Source organism: Cuculus canorus, chromosome 8, assembly GCF_017976375.1.
Source record: "Cuculus canorus isolate bCucCan1 chromosome 8, bCucCan1.pri, whole genome shotgun sequence".
In the NCBI taxonomy this organism is placed as follows: Eukaryota; Metazoa; Chordata; class Aves; order Cuculiformes; family Cuculidae; genus Cuculus; species Cuculus canorus.
In genome coordinates this window covers 14,839,573-14,857,126 of record NC_071408.1, presented here as the reverse complement: position 1 = coordinate 14,857,126, position 17,554 = coordinate 14,839,573, and the positions used below count along the sequence as shown (strand labels likewise).

Below are 17,554 nucleotides of genomic sequence, written 5' to 3'. Positions count from 1 at the left end.
CCACAAATAATGAAGTCTTGTCTTTGCTAAATAAATGTAAGTAAAGTAGGTATTTTTGTCTGTGCTATTACTCAGGAGGTGCTTGTGTTGCACAGTAGTGCCAGTCTAAGAGTACTTATTGGCTTACTTGAAATGCTTTTATTAAATTGCTTTACTGGACAACTGTTAGAGACTGGATAACTCTTTTAAAGGAAATGACAATTACCAGGCAGTTACTGCGTTTGATTTTGCAGTTTAACTACTCTGTGTCCAAGTACACCGCGGGTCTTTTGTTGCATAAGGGGTTTTAAAGTTACTTACTGGATGAAGTGCAGAGGTGTCTAGGATGTTATCCATTTATGTCTAATAAGATGATTACTCACATGGTAAAAGTTATCTGTTTTACCAAAAGCTTGACAAGTATATATGGGAGTGTGTTAGTAGGGGTTTGCTGTGTGTTTGTGGTTTCATGGTGAACTGGAAGAACATTCCACATACGAACTTCTGTGAAAAAAAAAAAAAAAAACCCTGTAGAATTTGTTATATGTGCCAACATAAATAATTCACATGTACTTGTTCTTCTGAAGCAAAACTGTTAAAACTTTTTGAAGTGTACTGGCAAAATCTTGTGATTGTTTCTGAATGTATTCATGAAATGCAAAATTATATATTTTAAAATGAAGAGAAAGCTCTCATTCTCATGGAATGCATATACAGTAACTGAATATCCACTCCATTGAGTAATTTGTGCTTCTTTTTAATTTTTTTCTTCCTTGGATTAAGTAATAGCTTTTTGAAAGCCAGATTTACGGGGAACCAGAAGTTTATGTAATAATCACTCTTTCATTCTGCTAGTCAGCAGTTGCTGATATAAGTCACTTTTTGAAGCTGAAAGCAACTCAAATTTAAGATATTTCATAATTGTAAAATTACTGCAGTTTTGGGGAAGAGCATTTGTTTGGTACTGAGGATGCTTTAGCTGTTTACGTAGTAACTGCTGTACTGTTACAAATGAATGCCTGGCATATTAAGGAAAAAAATATTGCTGCTGAGTTGTCTTAGTATTACCTGATCATGAACTGATTCAGCCTTTGCTGCTGCTTTTGCCTGTTTAGCTGAGCTGTCCAGGCTACAGACAGGGACTTCTAAGTCAGGCTATGTGGATAGCTTCAAACAGAAATAACTGCAGTTATCTGTGAGCGAGCTAATTCTGCTAGTAATCTTCAACTTTGCAATATTCTACCCATCTAGAAAGTTAGGTTAGAAAAACACAAGAAAGAAGAAATGTTTGTTTCAATTTATAGTGAGCAGCTGGGTTAGTGTATTCTATATGCAATAGCAAGCAAGGTAGTTTGAATAACTTCTCTAACTTGTTTCTCAGTGTTGTCCAGCTAAACTTTTCTGTAGCTATGTCCGATTAGAGATCTGTCCTTCCAGGACAAGAAGGACAAGATGTGGTCCTTCTCATGGTCCTACCTAATCTTGGTGTTAGACATTACTCATTTTTAAAGGAAGTATGTTGTTAATTTGGTAGGCATAGCTTCATTGATTGCTATGTACCCTTAAGAGCTTTGAGTGCTCAATAAACTGTATAAAGATTCTTCAGAGCTGATGTTGAAAACTAAATGAACTGTAATGACTCTGTGTTCATACACATACATAGTGTTTTTAAGACCTTCTGGATTTCAGGTGTGGATTAAAGAAACTTCAACATACTGATATGTGTATGGACACATACTATTATAAATCGGTAAAGGTTTAATTCTCAGCATCTTGCAACTATGCTACCTGTACAAGTGATATTTTATGTGTAATACTGACGAGCCCTGTAAAACATATTCACTAACTATTCTTGAGATTCTATTATAGCATGCATAACAAAATTAAAATGTTTATTTTTATAAAGATTGGTAGCAACTGTTTTCTTCCCTCATTCACACTTTAGCAGTGACCTGGATTAGTGGTAAAGGTGCTGGGGAAACACTTTTTAAGTGGGGATAGAATCAATAGAAGTTAGTTTTCAAATTATGTCAGGTTTACTCCCTTAAAAAAAAAAATCTTTTAATGAAAAATCACCTAAATATTTGGGGGGTCTTTTTGAGGGGAAAGGCTTGAAAAGAAGCAAAAGCCTCTTCAGCTATGTCAAATGCCCATCTAGCAAATAATTTGAGGAAAAGATTATCTTGTACGTTTTCAATATAAACTCTTCTCTGATTTTTGCAGCCCACTTTCAGGTCATTTTCAAAAAGACCATTTAATTGATATTTGTAATGTTTTAATAATTAAAATGAAGGTGAATTCCCTGCCCTGAATTGTGTTTTGCAGGACAAATGGATGTCCCCAAAATGAAAATTGATCATTTCCTATAAATACAAGTCTTTTTTTTTTAAATGATTTTTTTTAAATAGGGGTGCTAGACTTGAACTAAACTCCACGCTTCTATTTGTATAGAGATCCCTTGTAGTTTCAGCAATATATAATAATATGTGTGCATATTAAAATATTAAGTTAATTTAAATGTTCTTCAGATAGACTAAATATATTTAATTATAGTAATGTTTTAATTTGATATGCTGGACAAAATTATTGTTCAGCAGTTCTCATTGTATCTGGAGGTTGCTGCATTTCAGTGGTGGGTGAAACAACTGTGCTTAAGCTGCTCTCATTTCAAAGATTGCCATGTAAATATATTGCTTTACGTAGATTTCAGGTTGTTGTGCTTATCTGAAAAGACAAAGTCTGCCAAATCTGAATAGGTTTGGTTATACTTGCTTAAGTTCTTCTAAAGGTTTTCCCTGTCAAATTGACATTTTAAATACAATCTTTAAAAATCACAAAATAGAGGAAAAAATCTCTTACTGTCTCTTTCTTTTTAGAGAGGATCTGACGAACTTCTTTCAGGCAGTGTACTCAATAGCCCGAACTCTAACATGAGCAGCATGGTAGTTACTGGTAAGTGATGCCCTTTCGAAGGAGAAATCTATCATTTATACCTGGACTCATTTCCTGTTTACAAGGGGAGAACACTGAAATGAGAATCCGTTGTTCTATAGAGGGATAAGCTGTTCGCATGCATTAGACTACAATGACCTTGTATATACTCACAAATCTTGGGTTATCTGAGAAGAATAATTCCACAAAACAAGAGGCAACTTGCAAATGTCTGTATACTAAGTTGCTGGTGGGTGATGGGGTGAAAAATTGCGCTTGTCTTGCACAGCTGCCTCCAAACTAAGGAATCACAACTAACAAGCAAAGGTAAACAGCTTAACAACTCATGTATGACATCAGCTTTTTCATGCATAGATATCTGTGAGTCTGGGCATTACAGGGAAGAACACTGTGCCAGTTTCATAATACGGTATGGATTCAGGAAAACAGATTTTTTGCTCTCTTCTCATTTAGACTGCTAAAGCAGGAAACTTTGGAAACTTCAGTCTGAGATCGCAGTGGTAGAATATCGGAGTGTCAGCGCAAAGTTAGCGTGGCTGTTCTTTGGTCAGATTTCTGGTTATGCTAGAAAGAACTTTCCATGAATTGGCACATACTAAAATGCTTTCTATTGCTTTCTGTATGTTGAACATGCATTGAGTTCCCTTGAAGGGCTTACTTCAGAGGGCTTGCTTGTTTCTTTCCCCATGTATTTTTTTATTTTTGCTTCCTCAGATGTGGAGAAATTGGTTGATGGCATCGGAGTGTTGCTGAGCTTTCCAAGTAGTTGTGTGGTTCACTGCTTTAATGTGCCTTATCTGTTTTTCTGTATTTATGTGCTGAGCAGTATTGTTGCTGATATTAGTGGCAAACTCTTTCCTTTTAATCTACTGGTAGAAGATTGGGATTTAGGATGCAAATTCCTGTTACTTTTAGGGTGCTGATGTAGCAGCTCTTGAGTGAATTGGTAGTTCTGTGCTTTCTCTTCCTGCATCCTTATGACAAAGAGGACAAAAAAACCCCTCAACTCCGTATGTTTCTGCTCAGCTCTCTACAATGGAGTGCTCAAACACGCACTTGCAGAATGAGCTAATCCAGCCCTAAACTGTACTGCCTAAAAGTGTGGTTTTTCCCTTGGAGCAGCTTACTGACTGTCATGTAGCTGCACAGTTGCTAGATCCCATGCAGCGTGGAGTGGGGGTGTGTGGTGACAGAAGAGAGCAGAACCAGTTCCACTCACAGTTCTGTAACCAAAGGTGAGGAGATGATACTTCCTTGGAATGGATGCAAAATGCAATGGAGTGCATTCATAGCTATTTTAGAACCCCAGAATATTTTATCTTCCCTGCTTCTCTTCTTTCTGGTTGTGGAAGAGGTTCCTTTTCTTGTTCTCAGTTTCTTGATGTCCTCTGTAGTCCTGGACTTTAGTGCTTCAGAAGTTTGTTTTAATGAAATGAGAAACTAGAATGAAAAGGAGTTTGGGTTGTGTGTATGAGGGCTTGAATTTGGGCAGTGGAAGGAGCGGAAGGAAGAGCACTGGTACCAGAACACAGTCCTCCTGAATGTTACCGAATTTTACATATATTTTCAGAGAAACTTTTAGTTCAGGAAAACTAAATGCAAGTTAATTTATAAAAGGAAAAAAACTTAAACGCTAAAGGGGAAAAAATTGAAATTAGAATTATTATAATTTTGCGTTTTTGGAAGAAAAACTACAGAAGCTTGTCTAAATAGCCTCAAACTTAAATAGAAATTTTCTCCTCAGAAAGTTCTTAAAACAGAAAACAGTGCTTTGATTCCCCTATGCGTACTTAGAAGTTTGATGTATTTATCAAATACTGATTCTCCTCCCCATCTTATTTTTGTTTCCCTGCTTTCTAAGCTGACTTAAGGCTTGGGTTTTGTATTTGCGGTTGGGCGTCGGGGTTGGTTGCGTTTTTTCTTGTGTGTCTGTGGTTATTTTTGTTTTGTTTTTTTTCTTTTGTTACCAAAGAATAAGCATTTGTGAGAGAGTTTTTCAAATGAATTAATTCTCTACATTTCATGCAGGTAAGACCTTCATATGTCTCTAGGCATCCAGAACCATAAGTGACTTCTTGGAGACAGTCTCATGAACAAGCAACAACATAATGGCCCGATTCCTGTAGTATCAGTTGGTTGTTATAAAAGTTTTCATATTAATTGTCTGGTACTTAAAGGAGGTTGGTGGAAAAATAATTCCAAACAAACAAGAAACCTCAAGCTAAATGCACTATTGAAATTAAAGCCATTATCTATAGATGTTGGGGAAAAGGGAGCTGGTTTGGCTTGGGTTTTTTTGTTTAAGCTGTTTCTTGGGACTGTGTTCAAATTTCTGCCAGCCTGCCTTTGTTAAATCGCATAGAAAAAACCCTGTGGAGTAGGCTAAATCCACAGTTCGATGTTATTTCTCAATATATCCTCCCATAGCTGTCTTGTTTATTGTGCTTAGAAGTACTTTTTCAGATTTGTACAATTTACAAGTTCTGATTGTAGACTCAGAAGTAACCAGATCTTATGTAGAAACCCATATATTAATTTCTCTGTACCCATCTTCTGAAGCCAAATGGGTTCAAGTATTTGTCTGAATTAATGTCCTCCTTTTGCTTCAATTCTGTTGTTACTTTTCTCTTCCGAAGTATTTAAAACCTTTGTGAACAGTTTTTTTGCTGTAGCCAAGGCATGATAGTGATGAATCTTCCTCGTGTATTTTAGGTCTTAAGAGAATCTGTAGTCATTGATTTAATTCTTTGTGAAGGAGACTTGTAGAAATTGCCCTAGCCTGTAGCTTTTAGAACTAATACTAGTTCCTGCCCTTGCATTCTTAGAGTTTGAAAGTATTATGATTTTATGACACCTGGTCATTGCTTTCTGGAGTATATAGAAACATGTTCTGGTTTTGCCCTTGATATTTTCAGGATCTGTTCCCATGGTATTTTTCCAAACAGATACATAGATGAATAGAAGAAAGAGACAGTTTCTTCTTCTTGAAGTGCTTGGGGACATGGTTTAGGGAGTGGTAGGAATGGTTGGACTCGATGATCCAGTGGGTCCTTTCCAACCTGGTGATTCTGTGATTCATAATCCTGTAAGCCTTATTGGTAAATGTAGACAAATAAAAAAATCTGTGTTCAGTAGAAGTGCCATTGCAGGCCTCAACTTAGAGCAAAACCCTGTGAATTGTGGCCTCCTTTTTTTTTTTTTTAAATGTCTGCTATAGAAATATTAACCTAAACCAAGTTGCTTAAGCTGCCGACAAAAATAAGACAATGTTTTTAAAAAGATCATCCCACCCATTTATTGTGGTAGTATTTTTTTGTGGTAACAGGTTTGTGGTTTTTTTTTTTTTGTCTATTGAGCTGCCATTAGGTTAGAATACTATAGTACTTTAATGCTTTTGTGAATATTCTTGTTTTAAGTCCCTTTTTAAGGCACAAAAGATGCATGCTTTCTCTGCCTTAGAGGCAGTCTTACATATGAATCCCTCCCTTTTATTTTTTTGTGAAAGAAACTTGCAAAACTGCTTGACAAACGTTTGGTTTGCAGTCTTATTATTTGAACCAGTGATAATTTATAAGCAATAGGGAGATAAAGAAAACGCTAGCATGTAGGACTGCTGACCAAAGGCCATTGCTCAAAATGCAGGGCCTGATCCTTGAGCATTTTCTAAACGCAGTTGGAATTGATGTCCATCTTCAGGACTGTATAGATGAATGGGAATTGACAGTGTAGTCTATTAATAAATGTAGAAGTCAAGTTACTAAGAACTTATGTCTTTTGTAAAACAACAGCCTTAAAACAAAGTTAGACTTGGGTAACTGAGGATGATGCCTGTATGAGTTTTTACTACTGAGTAAAACCATTTAATCTCCTGTTTTGTACATAAGTTCATTACTGTTCCTGTTGTTGTAGAATTTTGTTTCAGTTAATAATGTATATTTAAATATAGGGGAGTTTTTTTCCTGAGTTAGTTTATAAGCAGTATGGTAGAACATTCTGTAAACATTGAGGGAAGAATCCCATCTACTTGATCAGAATTGGTTGTAAGGGAAGAAACTTGCGAGGTTCCATGTCAGCAAATACCGAAGTTTTTTGAAGTTCTCTTTTTGATGTCAACTGTTTTAAGTTTCTGAGCTTTTTTAGTAGCAGCTGACACTCATGTTGAAATTGTATTGTCAGAACCACAGACCTTCTACTACTGCTTGAATTAACTGCAAGTGTTTCCCTTCAGCTTTTCTGAAAATAATGTCAAAGTCCACTCTTATTCTCTATCATAATCTTGTCCAGTTCTGATCTCTTTGGAGAACATAACTATCTCAGAGATCTTTGAATTCATTTTTTTCGTGTTGATACACAGGAGACAATCACTAGAAAAGCACCTTGTGTAAACTAAAATATGGTTTGGTAACAGGATTCTTCAAAACCACAGCTGAAGCCAAGGTATTTAAAATAAAATTTTTGACACTGGATGCTTTCAAAGACATAAGTTATGCACATTGTATATAACTTTTTTTTTCCCACCTTTCAGTGCTATGTGTTCAGTAAACACGTAACTGCACTTGCTTATTTCGCAGCTTTTAAATCTAAGAGAAAAGGTCCTCCTCTTTAAGAACTAGAAAAGACATTTCTTCTGTGATGTGTTACTTTTGTGCCAAACTTCCTGTGTGATTCTTTTCTTTTCTGGTGGAGGTATTCTTAATGGAAGTTTTAGGAATAGCTGTATGTATGAAGATGCTCATGCCCTGAACCGTATTGCTGAAATGCACACACGCACAAAAAAAATTTGTGAGGGATGTAGATAAAAAGTGGAAGAAGTTGATGAAAGTTATATGAAAATTGGCTTGTTAAAGACAAGGGATTGAAGAAGAGAAGTTCAATGATTTTTTATTATATCTGCCACCAGTTTCATTGTTCACATTTGTGTGATGAAGTTCAATAGTAAAAACATTTCAGAAATAATTTTGCAACTGAGCTCACCTAAATGCTGGAACTTCAAATGGTGCTATTAATCTTGATCTTGTTTTTACTTCATTAGCAGAGGATGTTAGCAGGAGCTTTGCTAGGTAATTCATTGTATTAACAGAATACTTAGCACTGAGGCATACAAGCTAATAATATTTAAAGTACTGTGTTTAACTTGGGGGAATCAACATAGATATGCTGTTTTTGATGGCACATTAAGTGAAATTGGTTATTAGTTAACACTAATGATGCCTAAACATAGGTAATTTACTTCTAAAGTTTGCAAATTGATTACAATTAATAGTAATTGGAAAGATTTGAAATACAGCACATTAGATTGAAAAGTATAATAATTTAATAATAGACAATAATTTACATTTTTCTATAGGTATACCTTGGCAGGTGCATGTGGAGGAACTAAATTTTAATATGGCAAATACCTGAACAACGTATCTTTTTATAAACTAAGAGACTTCAGAAAAAAATCCAAAAAAACCCTCTAAAAACCTTCAGATGTGGGAAATAAAATGTGGCAATCGTTATTAATTTAATTAACTTCTTCCTGCGTCATTATGACATGGTAATTTTTGTTCTACCTCTGTTTCGTTTCACTCTGGCTGTAGTATTTTTACAGATTTTACTTAGAAAACTGACTCGGTGCTCCTCTTTAAAACAAGAGGTGCAGCCTATGTGCAGATGTGCCAGTTAAAAGCTGTGTAATTTTTTTATTGCTTGACCATGTTTACGTATCTAAGCTCAGATTCCTGATAGGCAGTGTTCTTTGTACTATAGGATAGTTTTATTATTGATCGGTCAAGATTTTCCTTTGCCCATGTTAAAAATCCACCTCTTACTACTGGTTCATGCTTTAGGTCAGGTAAGAATTCCACATTGTAGGGGTGGCCTAGGAAGGCAGTGCTAATGGGGCATAAAGTACTTGGAAGTGCCAAGTCTTGCAGAACATACTTCTCCTTCCCCAAGCCTCAAAATAACAACAAAAGCCCCCCCACCAACCAAGCATAACAAGCATAATTAACACTGAACGTGTAACCTTTAACAAATGCTGAGTTTGAAGAACTTCACATTCTTCATAATTTTATCTTATTTTTGAGTGTAATATCTCCTTTTTTGGTCAAACACTTTAAATTTCAGATTTTGTCTTTATCTTGAACTTGAGGATGTCTGCTAAAACAAGGTCCTGTTTTTATTGGTTTGGGAACTTGTTGGCACTTACGATAATTTATCAGTGGATCAGGCCAAAGGTGGTATATTTCTGCATTCTGTCTGCAGGCTGTATATATTTGAGGAAAGAACCTCAGAAATGAAACCGCAGTGGTCTCTGTACTCTCCAGATTTGTGGTTGACTGCAGTTTCCTTTCCTAGCTGTTTTATGCAGATGATTGTGTTCAGTAGCCACTGCAGTATGTAATCTTTGGTCATAATCCACGTTTGTAAACTAGAGATCCTTGTAATTCCATTGCCTTTCTCTTGGTCAGGCATTCCCTATGTCAATGTGTCCTATGTCCTACTTGTTGATAACATTAAATTTCGTACATTTAGCTAATGTGAGACAAAAGGTTTTCTACATTAGCAGAAACAATGAGTGATAATAAGCTGCTTGTCTTTACTGCATAAACTAATTGTATTGGAGGATGAAATCTTTTGGGGAAGCCTAAGTTATTTACTTCTTTAGTATTTTTTTTAGTTGGTGGTTGATGTGTGCAACAGATGTGAAACAGACAAACTTCTGCAGAAAGGATGTTTATCAATTATTTTGCTACTGCAGAAATGCAGAGATTTATAGACAGCACCTTCTGATGAACGTCTAACACTTTTTTTTTTTCTCCTTTCCAGGAAATGATAGATGAAAGCAACTTTTTGTTGTAGGCAAAATCAAAAAAATAAAGGTTTCATATATTTTTCAAGTTAAAAAGTATTTTTACTTCAAAGCATTTTAGGTCATATTTATGTCTCTTGAAAAATAAAAAAAAAATTATGTGCAGAGACAAACCCCTCTAGGATGAGATCGTATTAAAATAGGTTTTCAAAAGTATATATTGGCAAGAAGCGAGTTATTCTCTATTCTCTTGGTGCTACCCTGAACTTCAAGATCTGTTTTTCTGCAAAAACTAATTGAGAGCATTAAATCTTCATAATGATTGAATGTCCTGGACTTGCAGTTTGTCACATGTACATTACACTTCATTTTTGATAATATGTTTCTATTTCTGTGTTTAATAAAATGTATCTTTATAACTAAAAATGCCAGGGACCCAAGTTGTATTCATAGTGGCTGTTTCATAGGCTTTATGAGCCCTTAAGCATTCAGCGTTAACAACTTGATTTATGCTAAATTGTAGGAACTCTGTGCAACAGGGATGTGGCTTATGTATTCATTATGTTTAGTCTGTAGTTTCCGATTTAGGTGAGAGAATAAGGCTTTGAATGCCATTTGTAGATATGAGATTTTGTCTAGAAATAGATAGTTGGTGTCATATTGAAACTGGATTTTTCTTCTCATTGGTGAAGAGCCAGAGTGGGTTACATCAGTGCAATGGCTGTTACAGGACAGGGTTTTTTTCATAGTCTGAATTGAATATCATGAATTTTTAGGGTTAAATTTCTGATTTTTTTTTAACTATGTATTTAAGTAGTATTTAAATGAACTATTACTAACACTGTGCTTTTTAGTCATGTTATCTCATGGTGATTTTTTTCCCCCCAATGCAGGTGTTTTACTATTATATTCTTCAGTGCATCTTTATATTATTTCTTAGTGTTAGCCTCAAGAGGTTTGAATTGGATCAGGCTTTTCAAGTCTGGTGAAAGCCAAACTACCTGATGAAATAGCTACTTGCCAGTAAGCTTCCAGTTTAATAGCAGTTCCTCAACAGTAGTTAATAGTTGGCTTATGAGGTTCCCCCCATCCAGTATCCGCTTGCCTGTGTGTCCCTTCTGCTTCCCTCCAGTTTTCTGCAATTTCGCCTTTCTCCAGCTGGGTCTTTTGGATTCCTTGTCTATCTTCATAGAGTCCATTTCTGACAAAAGACAATGTTGTTGTTTTGATACCTTACTTTTCTTGACTTACCTCGTAATGTCTATGGACACTGATTATGCTGATGCATTTTGTAAGAGGATAAAGTTGTTGGTTTAACAGTAATTGTAGTCACCTTTCAGTCACTGTGAACAAGTTGTGTTCCATGTTTTAAACGCTGTGTTTTTCTGTTCCCAAGTGCAGTTTAATTATGTGTCTCCAGCTGAGAAGTACCATTTTAAATGGCAAGTAAGAGACTGAAGTTAGGGAGGTTATCATAAAGTGACAAAAACTCTTTAATAATTGTTCTAAAAGCTAAATGTCATTTGTTCCATGAACATTTTGAAAAATTCACGTGTGTGTGTTGTATGCATATTTAGCATGACACACACTTCATTAATTTACTGTTTCAGTAATGGCAGTCTGTGCTGGCTGGATAAGAAAGTAGAAGCAGTATATCTTCTCTTGGCTTTCAAGAAAAGCAGTACTCACTGATGTGTTAACTTCTGTCTTCTTAAATTCCACTGTTAAAGGTTTTGAGATAAATTTTATTTTAAGGAGGTGAGCTTTGTTCTTCATTAATGTCACCAATTCAGCCTTCATTGTGCAAGGTATGCTGATAAGTGATAAACAGCTAGATACTCATCTATCTTCCATCAGAGTTTTTCCTTCTGTGCAGCAGACCAAAATAAAATATGTACTATGGCATGGATTCGACTCCTTCTAGCATTCAGTTAGAGATACAGCTAGCTGAATTTAGACCAGTTCTGATCTTGCTAGGTTTTTCTTGTTTTGTTTGCTATAGTAACTTGGAACAGACTTAATGTTCCGTGGTGCAAGAACTCAGTCCTGGATTTTTTGGGGGGTATGTATGTTTTGGGAGGGAAGTTAAGGGATGACCTGCCTCTAAGGCAGATTTTTAACGAAGATAATTTCTTGAATTCTAGATTTAGCTAAATCTAAAGATAGATGGCTGCAGTGAAAGCTAAATACATTCAAATTAGAGTGAAGAGGTTTAGCAGTTAGGGAAAGACATGAGGGAATAGTGGAAACAGTTCCTGATATGCAGATTTATCCTTTCGGCATCAGTTCCCATAATGGAATGACCTTATCTTGAAAAAGTATAAAGTATGCTCATAGGCTTGGTCAGCGACCCCAAGTTTCCAGTTTTCCTAATGGAACTGAGAAGGTAATTAAATATTGTACCTTGTTTGGCTTTTCAAATCCAGATCTGGAGTGTGGATGTTCTTGACTTGAAGAAATAAGAATCTGTTTCATTTTTGTTTTTAATCTTCAGTAAGCTGGCCTGGTTAGGCAAATTGAGTTAAGAACTTGACTTCTTGATTATGATTTAGGCATATCTTTAGCAAAACTTTCTGTGCTTGCTGGTCATAAATGAATGCAGTATTTTATGCAGTGAATCAGATTAGGTGTAAATTATTTTCTTGGCGCAAATTCAGAATTATATTCTGTAGTTACAGCTGAGTGATAGTTGAGAACTTTATTCTCTTCCCTCTGGAAATTGCAGCCATCAGCTTTCTTATAAAGATGAAGGTTTTGGAGAATTTAACATAAGTGCTTCCTATGGATTCCACTTTCCACCCATTTATCATTTTTGGGTTTTTTAGTGAGTAAGTAAAAGTAGTCTTGTTCATAATTTTTTTTTAAATTGCATTTGATATGACCCCTCAGCCCATGAATTTGAACTTTAATAATTACAAATATTTTTCCAGTAGTGACAATTTGTGTGGTTTTTTGGAAATGCAGGTAACAATTAAATTGCTCGTTTAGCATGAAATCAAAGTTGAATAGCTCACACACTCATGTGCATGTTTTATAATCTGGATTAGAAAAAGCAAATCTTAACAGTTGATTCTCTCATATCTAAATGCATTCTGAATTCTAGCATTGATTAATTAATGAGTATCCACATATCTTATGACAGCGTTGTTCTTTAGCTCTTGACTTTTGCTGAGGCTTACTCCATTGGCAATTGTAGGCAGCAGTTATATTACCTTTTAAACAAAGTAAATATCCTTTTTCTTGCCCTCTTTCAAAGAAAGACTCCTTTCCATCCTGCTGACTAGCACTCTGCTGCTAATGTTAAAGAAAAAGGTTCTTGAGGTCAAGATGGAATGTTGTACAAGAATTCTGAAGAATATTTGAAAAAGAATCTTTGGAGTTTTGTACAATGATGTTAATTCTTCCCTGCTTCTGCTGGGAAAATCTTGTCTAGCTTCTCCCTCTCCCCCTCCTAGTTGGCTGCATCCTGTTTATTAGTTTCTCCTTTTCTATGGATAAGCTTATAGTTCAAATGGACATTTTTGTACCCAGCTCTTAAATTAAGAGGTTGTGGGTTTCCTCAGACTTCTGTGATGTCAGTTCTCTGTGTTGTCCTCTTTCCCAGTGTGATCCTTTTCAGCATTAGTAATGCTTTGGGTCTTGCTTTGATACTTTCATGCTTTTTGTATATGGTTACTTAGTGCAAACAATCCATAAAACTTTAGTTTAGGAGCTCTTTGAGTAACTATTCACCACTATTTTTCTCCTTTAAAAATAATTTTGTACTTTAGAGTTCTTATCTGAACCCTGCTGAGTTATAATAAATATTCTTATATGAGATACTTCACTGAAAGTGAGGTGAAAAGGATTTGCTGTGTTTATCTTGTTTAGAAAATGAGTTAAAACAGAGGGCTGTTGAGTTAGTCTCCAACAGTTCACCTTTCATTAAGTGTTTGTCACTTCAGAATTTGTTCTGAACTCTTGAAATTTATTTAGATCAAATTAAGAGATGGCTTACTTAAAAATTGTATCATATTTGCAAATGAAAGTGTTTTTTAATAAAACACTAATAATATCAGTAAACTTTTCAAATAGGGTTTGAATATGTCTTTCAGCCAATGGTAATGACAACAAGAAATTCAAAGGTGACGATAAAATGGATGGGGCTCCTTCTCGTGTTCTTCATATCAGGAAATTGCCTGGGGAGGTGACGGAAACAGAAGTTATTGCTTTAGGTTTACCTTTTGGTAAGGTAACCAACATCCTGATGCTGAAAGGGAAAAATCAGGTAATTTGTTGCTTTTTTCTTTTTTTTTAAAGTATGCTTACTGCCTAATTACAAAATGTTAGTAAAATGCTATTGAAGTAAGTCATATAACAGTAAGTGTAAATTTCTGAGGGGAATGGGGGATTGTTGGCAACTACATAAAGTAAGAAGTTATCTGTAAGATAAATATTTACTTCTGCATCTTGAATTTTTGGAGATGAAGTAGCTTAGCAAATAAAGTTAGTGTGTAGAGAACAACATCCTCTGAAGACTGATATTTAAGCTGTGTTACCAAACCCTTTAGATGTTTTTTAACACCTCTTTAAAGTGTTTTTAATATGCTGCTAATACGAAGATTATCTGCTTTGTAAATACTGAAAACTAACTTTAATTACAGGCATTTTTGGAACTTGCTACAGAAGAAGCAGCTATCACTATGGTTAATTACTACTCTGCTGTGACGCCTCATCTTCGTAATCAACCTATCTATATCCAGTATTCCAATCATAAGGAACTAAAGACTGATAACACACTTAACCAGGTAAATTTACAGTTATACGGTAAATTGTATACAGTGTATTACAGTATATTACAAATGTAGTTATGTATAGTACAAGGTAGGAAATGAGGTGAGGCGTGGTGTGTATTCTCAGCTTATGTGGTGTATGTTCAAATCATTTGGTTTTGTTCCATTTTAACACTACTGTAGTCTTTCCTATGATCATTTCTTTTTGTGACATTGAGGGGGATTTGCTTTCTGTGTGATCTTTTCATTACGATGAATTTTCTTAGTGTTTCCTTATTGTAAAAATAAAAAGATTCTGAAGTGTCTTTTAACTTTATTTTTTTATAAAATTAATTTTCATCTCTATTAAAAGACTGTAGGATGAAATAATTGACTTTCTGACACCTGCGATTCTAATGCCAGTTTAAATTTCCCTGGTGACAATGACTTAATGTGTACGTTTCAGTGTTTTGAGTCATCACTCTGGTAGAACTTAACTTAGCACTAGTAACCTCAACTTAAGTGATCTGCTGTTCCTGGAGAATACCTTAATGATCACTGTAGAATCAAATATATTTAAAAACAAAAAAATGTTTTTCTCTTGCCTTTGCAGAATCTGTTTCACAATAAATACAGATACATTTGTCTGGTTTTAGTAGAACAGGAAAATTAGCATAAATAACATGGTAACTTTTTTTGTACAAATTATAGTGAGGGAAAAAAGAGACATCTGCTTGCCACAAGTCAGATGATTATTTTAATGTTAAGTTCTTTTATGTTACAAAAGATAGTGTAAGTTTCAAGTTACAGTTTCTGTTACTTGTATCTTCCTTGTGCTTGAAGTATGTAAATAGTAAAATTATAGCTGTTACATTGGAGACCCATTTCAGGGTAATCTGTTGAAAGGTACCTTGGTTTGAATCAAGTATAGTGTTGATTTTCCTGTTGGTCTTTGTGAACATTCCAGTTCCTTAAAATCTTTTGGTAGGTTTTCCGCTAAAGGTTTTTTTTAAATTTAAATTCCTCTGCCAAAAATTTCAGTTGTAAAGAAAAACAAGTACCTTCATTTTCTTTTGAAAAAAGAGGATAGAGGTTTGTCTGCACATAATAGATATAATTCCTTAAGAAGCTTTCTCTAACATTGTCCTCTGGCTTCTGTGGTGATACTGGTTTTGTGCTCCACATGTCTACGCTTTCAGTGTATAGGACATGATGACTTTTCAGCAGCTTTTATGCTATTATGTGCATTAATGCCTAATTTTAACATATTCCCAGTCTTTCAGTTCTCTATTTCTTTAATTTAGAACTATATAAATGGCTAGTTGGAGTAAGTATTCTGTAACTAGTATCAACCAAGGCACTCTGTAAAACATAAGATGACTGGATGTTCTTTCTTCTGTAAGGAATAATAAAGGTGATGCAGATAGTGCTTGTAGTCTGCTTTTTTTGGTACTCAAAACTTACATTTTGAGTCTCTATTTGAAAGATTTCTCATCCAGCCAAATTAATTTTGAAATTGTCTTTTGGTGGATGTTCAAGCAGGAAGATGTGAAGAAGTTAGGGTGTTACGACATGTAACTGGAAAGATGTGATAAAATAAAGTGGACAAATGTGCAAGTATCTCAGTTGTAAAGAAGATGGGGGGAAATGCATTTGACCAAGAGGTTCGTTAATCAGCTAGGCATTTAGAAGTAAGTAAGGAAGGAAAAGTTCCATTAAGCTGTTATTCATGGTTTCTTAGTAGCTTCCAAGATTATTTCTAGTTACACACTTGGAATGAGTTAGCCCTGAATAAACAGGTTGAAATGGGACCATCTCAGCTTTATAATTCTATAAAAATGCTCTTTGCGAGACACATCAAAGCAACGAGAGGAGCATTAAACTCAGATTTAGAACAGACACCTCTTAGCTTGTTTCATACAGTATCTAGACTCAGAAGAATTGAAAATAGAATGACCTCTGTAACTGTAATTCTGCTGAATTGTCAGCCTGTCACAAATGCAGTGTTAGTCTTTCTGCACTGCTTTTGCAACACTTAGAAATATATAAATGTTATAATTTCTGAATGGTTTAGCTGATATCTTTAATTGCGGTTTTATAAAAATAAGACAAAAGCTTTACATTAGTGCTCAAGTGTCTTAAAAAGTGGCTATTTATATGTGACACTAAATGTTATTTTGAAGTTTTTGACAAAAATGCTCATAGTCATAATTTGCATTAACTTTAATGGAATTAAATATGATGTATAAACATGGATGGATAGTGCTAACAAGAGTCATATGTTAAAATTGACTTCACATGTTTCAGTTCTTTGGGTTATACAGTCTAAAAACTTTTCCAGTCACTTTCAGGAGCGATTTTTTTAATTATGGTATGTGCTGCTTCTGTGCTTAAAAAAGGGAATAGGGAGTTATTATGCGTCTCAGCCAAATATCTGGGCAGCCTTAATGTTGTTTATTTCATATATTAAGGAAAAAAAAAAAGAATGTGGTGTTATCAAGAGATGTTTTTAGAGAGTTACAGTAATGAATGTTAGAGGTAAATTTTGTTTTCCCAACTAGTGTTCACTGGGTCTTTTTTTTCCCCCCTCACTTTCCTTACTCTTTGATTCGTTTCAGTATGAGGAGTATCATGTAAGTTGTGAGACACGAAACTGTGTAGTAGCTCTGATACCTTTAAAATATGCAGTATACTTTAATATGGTGTTTATTATTTTTACCTGGCATGCTCACTTGTCTCCGTTTTGTATTGTTTTGCTTCATAAAGCTACTGTACTAAAGTATTAAATGGAAGCCCTTTTTTCTGCACTTTTTCTTTCTGAGAAAAAGACATCTAATCTTTTTCATACTGTCAGTTTTGGCAGTTGAACTAGTTACATAGATGTGTGTTCTTGTGATGTCACCATGTGGTTACCTTTGAATTTTGAAAACCCTGCTTGTGTTTAAAAACAATAAAATCACCACACATGGAGAGGATTTTGTTTTTCTTTTTATGAAAAAGGGTGGATAACAGACACTGTTTTTTAACTTCTCTGGACACTACTTTCTGACGCTTGCCAGTCTTCTGCATCATTTAA

General features: G+C 34.9%; 1 protein-coding gene across 8 annotated transcripts in view; it reads left to right on the top strand.

Annotated features, from left to right (window-relative positions):
* Positions 1-17,554, top strand: part of PTBP2 (polypyrimidine tract binding protein 2) — a 49,869-nt gene that overhangs the window by 10,929 nt on the left and 21,386 nt on the right. For 4 of the 8 annotated variants that reach the window (XM_054072741.1, XM_054072740.1, XM_054072738.1 and 1 more), the window contains exons 3-5: positions 2,856-2,931; positions 13,822-13,994; positions 14,371-14,514. In XM_054072741.1, coding sequence (XP_053928716.1) covers positions 2,856-2,931; positions 13,822-13,994; positions 14,371-14,514 — 393 coding nt within the window. Of the gene's footprint in view, positions 1-2,855; positions 2,932-13,821; positions 13,995-14,370; positions 14,515-17,096; positions 17,112-17,554 lie in introns of all 8 variants that reach the window. The other 4 variants (XM_054072737.1, XM_054072735.1, XM_054072734.1 and 1 more) reach the window with 2 other exon arrangements.